The 3,171-nt window shown below is 42.4% G+C and overlaps 1 protein-coding gene across 1 annotated transcript; it reads right to left on the minus strand.

Moving 5' to 3' along the window:
• Window positions 1–600: 600 nt before the first annotated feature.
• Window positions 601–1,119, minus strand: BDV38DRAFT_288551 (ankyrin repeat domain-containing protein; the record flags this gene model as incomplete). Its single annotated transcript, XM_032061058.1, has 1 exon — window positions 601–1,119. One exon carries the CDS (start codon window positions 1,117–1,119, stop codon window positions 601–603), a length of 519 nt encoding a protein of 172 aa, XP_031907670.1.
• Between the last annotated feature and the right edge of the window lie 2,052 nt (window positions 1,120–3,171).

Consider the following 3,171-nt stretch of genomic DNA (forward strand, 5'->3'; position numbering starts at 1 on the left):
ACGTAAGATAAAACCGTTATTATACAAGATCAACGTGGTTGAGTCAGACCGGTGTAGCTGCGACGAGGGCTCCCAGACGTCGAGGCACGTCCTCCAGCAGTGTCCGCTGTACACGGATCTGCGCGCAACCATGCTTGATAAGATTGATAGAATCAGGGGGCTACGCGGCCAGACCGCAGACAACGACGTACTGATATCTCACCCGCAGGCAATTCGTTACGTTGCCGAGTTTGTACACAAAACAGGTCTACTCAGTCAGTTCCGAGAGGCGGAGCTGACCGCACAGGATACAGAACCAACCACTGAAACGAATAGAGCAGAGGGGGAAGACGCTGGTTAAGCGGTCACATGAGGGGCTAGAGGGGTCAACCTAGGTCTGAGGTTTCTAACGATACAGTACTACTATACGGTGAACAGAATGGGGTGCAAGACGCAGAGGGATGGTCAAAGGGGAAGATCGCGCGTGGTGGCACGCGCTTTAGTTGTGATTAAAAGCTTTTCGACTGTTATCTTCTCTATATATATGGGTTTGCGGGATTTAGGCGTTCTGGACCAAGATTCTGTCTCACCGGCGAGGCGCCTGCATAGCTAGATATTTCATTAGTTAGGCTCGAACAGGTTAATAGAATTTTGATTGATTGATTGATTGATTGATAAAACCGTTATTTTTGAATACACGAGGTATGTTCCCTTCACTGTTATGTCCGCCCCGGCACTTGCCAAGAAATCAACTATATCCCATTTTCTGTAGGAGGCCGCTAAGAGAAGTGCCGTATGATCGTCGTCATCGGTAACACTCAAGTCCGCTCCCTCTTTCGCTAAAACCTGAACCGTACTCCAGGCTTGGGCCGATGCAGCGACAAGAATAGCGGGTCGTCTGTTGAGGGATTTCACATTAGGGTCTATACCCTTGCTCACCAGCATTTCAACGATATCCCATGCCCTGGATTGAATTGCAAGTTGAAATGTAAGGTGAATATGGAACTGTTGTGCGTTGAGTTCAAGCGTAGCTGTAGCAAGTTGCTTCACTGCAGGCCAGTTCTGTTGTTGGGCGGCTTTAAGGATATCCATCCCGTGATCCCTCCTAGTATGAGCTACACCCATGCTGTCAGCGTTCATTTTAACTACATATCCACATTTTGAAAAAAGGTCGTGCAGTAGAGGCTGAATATTCCTTACTCTGTGCAACCTGGGGAGCATTGTGAGATATAATGGAGCTCTCCTTAGCTCTAGTGGTGTTCTGATTGTTATCTCGCCTTGAAAGAGGGGCAGCAACACCTAAACATTCATTGCACGAAGAATCTGCATCGGCTGTCCGGTTGGATATGAACATCAGCCTACATCCTTTGAGCGTTTTGCGCGAATCAGGGCCCTTGCGCAGGCTGCTATTTTCCGTCCTCAAGCCCCTAAAGACAGGAGGACTCAGTCCGTTTTCCACAGTTAATGTAAAGAAGGTTGTAGTGATTCACTTATCCGCAAAGTGTAGTTAGAACCAGGTTGAGGTTCATCTTGTGCTGCAATACTTTCAAAGCCCACCCTGCAGCATTCTCACGCGCAAAATCTATCCTTTCTTTCATATTTGGACCGCCAGCAAGAGACGGATATCGGCTCAAAAATCGCCTCAGATGCCTTGCTGTCTTATTACAATCTTTGATGATTGGCTTCAATATTTTCTTCACATTTGTATCTAAAGTAGGATCGTTGCCCGCTATATGAACGCATCGTAAAATTGCGTAAAACGATTTGTACTCGGATAAAAGGTCATTGAATTCCTGTGGAGAGTTCCGGTATCCCTCATATGCCTTCACTAGCATATCAAAGACGGTTTTAAAATCGCCTATACTTAGCCCAATGGAAGAGACCATTTTTGTGTCTTTAGTCAACGAGGGTGACAAGATGGACTGTCTCAGACTCGTGTATAGTCGGCAGGGTTGCTATAGCCTTAATAGTGCAAATGGGACTTGTTGAGGATGACGCAGGCTTGGCTCACAATTCAGTTAAGCATTTTGCCCTAGAAAATCAAAGACCATAATAAAGTGCTGGAGGCTGTGCCTTACCATAGCCTCTCGAGCAGGGCTGACTCTGAGGAAGCGTACAGACTTCATAGAGGGTCTGCGAAGTTGGACGTATCGCCATGTAAAAAGGTCAATCAAAAAACCACAAATAAAGTGCCATGTGGTGATCAGGAATTGGAAAACACGTCATAGCTAAGATTGCTGCAAACCTGAGTGGGACTCAACTGCTGATTATGGGCTTCACTGCTATGACTATCACGGATCGACGCGAGTCTTCGGCTTGGGTATCAATGCAGCAGACCGGGCCTCATTCTGAGCCTGGTGAGAGGCGAAGCGCTCGGTACTATGCTCCGATATGAGCTGATATTCCAGGCAAAGCCTTTTGAACATCTCCTTTCGAAGCCCATTTGTTCCAAGAGCGACATTGGGTCTCATCATCGCACAGCCTCGCTGAAACGTGCCCCGTGTTCCTTCAACGTTTCCAGTCTAGTAGCTAGACTGGCGTTTGGCCAGATTAGGTTAGGTTAATGGGGTCAGTTATACCTAACCGCTAGGTTATGGCTAGGTTAATAGAATTTCTATACCTAACCGCGGTTAAGCCAAAAATTGGACAGTTAACCTAGATTAACTGTGCTTGGTGCCAAGACTATTAATCCTTACCCAGTAGAGTAGATAGTGAGTTAGATTAATTATAGTTAATCTAGTATTAATCTAACTGTCTTAATTAACTATAAGAATACTCTATTAATAATATTAAAAGATCCTGTTTATTGATTATATATAAAAAGACAGTATATTTTTAATTAAAAATTCTATTAAAATTATTATTTTCTATAGTTAAGACAGTATTTTGGTCAATTTTAGTTTAGAGTAGCTGTATATAGAAAATATATAATAGAAATATATATAAATATAACTAATATTTTATTATACAGTAATACTATAGTCTTGTATCTCTATAACTAATAAATACTCTTGACTTTTGTCTAGTATAGAGATAAGATACTAATATATTATTACTATATTTGTTAAAAAAATATACTATATTCTATATATTTTAGTAGTCTTTTACTCTTATTATAAGTAACTATAATATTTACAATATTCTGGCAGATAATTTAAAGTTAGACAATTATATAAATACTATAGAACTTAA

This window comes from Aspergillus pseudotamarii (assembly GCF_009193445.1).
Source record: "Aspergillus pseudotamarii strain CBS 117625 unplaced genomic scaffold BDV38scaffold_104, whole genome shotgun sequence".
Lineage (NCBI taxonomy): Eukaryota > Fungi > Ascomycota > Eurotiomycetes > Eurotiales > Aspergillaceae > Aspergillus > Aspergillus pseudotamarii.